This window comes from Haplochromis burtoni, unplaced genomic scaffold (genome assembly GCF_018398535.1).
Source record: "Haplochromis burtoni strain Fernald_Lab_line unplaced genomic scaffold, NCSU_Asbu1 Contig_1522, whole genome shotgun sequence".
Classification (NCBI taxonomy): domain Eukaryota; kingdom Metazoa; phylum Chordata; class Actinopteri; order Cichliformes; family Cichlidae; genus Haplochromis; species Haplochromis burtoni.
In genome coordinates this window covers 2639-3404 of record NW_024583883.1, presented here as the reverse complement: position 1 = coordinate 3404, position 766 = coordinate 2639, and the positions used below count along the sequence as shown (strand labels likewise).

The 766-nt window shown below is 39.6% G+C and overlaps 1 protein-coding gene across 1 annotated transcript in view; it reads left to right on the top strand.

The window, feature by feature from the left end:
* LOC106632709 (neoverrucotoxin subunit beta-like) overlaps positions 1-380 on the top strand; it is a 7497-nt gene extending 7117 nt beyond the window's left edge. The window contains exon 5 of the mRNA XM_042217035.1: positions 1-380. Coding sequence (XP_042072969.1) covers positions 1-32 — 32 coding nt within the window. The 3' untranslated portion in view covers positions 33-380.
* Positions 381-766: the final 386 nt, after the last annotated feature.

The window sequence follows — 766 nt, the reverse complement described above, 5'->3', positions numbered from 1 at the left end:
TGGTCTCCTGGTCCTCAGTGTCCCTGTGCTGAGTGGAGTGTAAAGAGTGTCTCCTGTTAGAGAAACACTCTGACTGTTGAACAGATAGTTCAGTCTGTACATGTCTGTCTCTTTCACTCACAAACACGTTTTCAGATTCATGGATTCAATCAGTTGATGTTTGAAACTGTTCTAAATGATTCCTTGTAAACTTCTTCCTCTTCAGTCCTTTAAAGATGGAAGCTCCCATTATTCCAGGATCCACATGTTGTTTTTCTGTCTTTTTCCACTCAAAGCTTCACAGTGAATATCAGTATGTTGTGTTTCTCTGAAGCTCAGTTCACAACCAGCTCCTCTGCATTTTCAACAAGTCTGAGCTCATTAAAATGAATCCAAATGTTTGATTTCTCTTTCTTAATGGGATGTTTCCAAACTCTCCACATGCTCTTACTGTTTCACTCATTGTTGGAAGCTCATCATTTGAAAATGTTTCAGCCATATAAGCTGAAAATATTGGCTCAATAGTTTTGAATGCAGTTCTAACCAGTGTGCTGGGTTTTTAAAAATACGTGGCTGCTGCCTGATGTTGGGCCCACAGAGGAAGACGACTCACTCACTCTTCTTAACTTCCTCCTTAAACATGTGGAAGGAGAGCAAAGTGCTGCCAGACTCTTATTTCTGACAGGAACAGAAGAAACCACACCAAACTGTCCCAGTTACTCATCTTTCACCATTTTATACTAAAAACACTCAACTAATATTTCTAATATGGAAACAAATAAGCCCA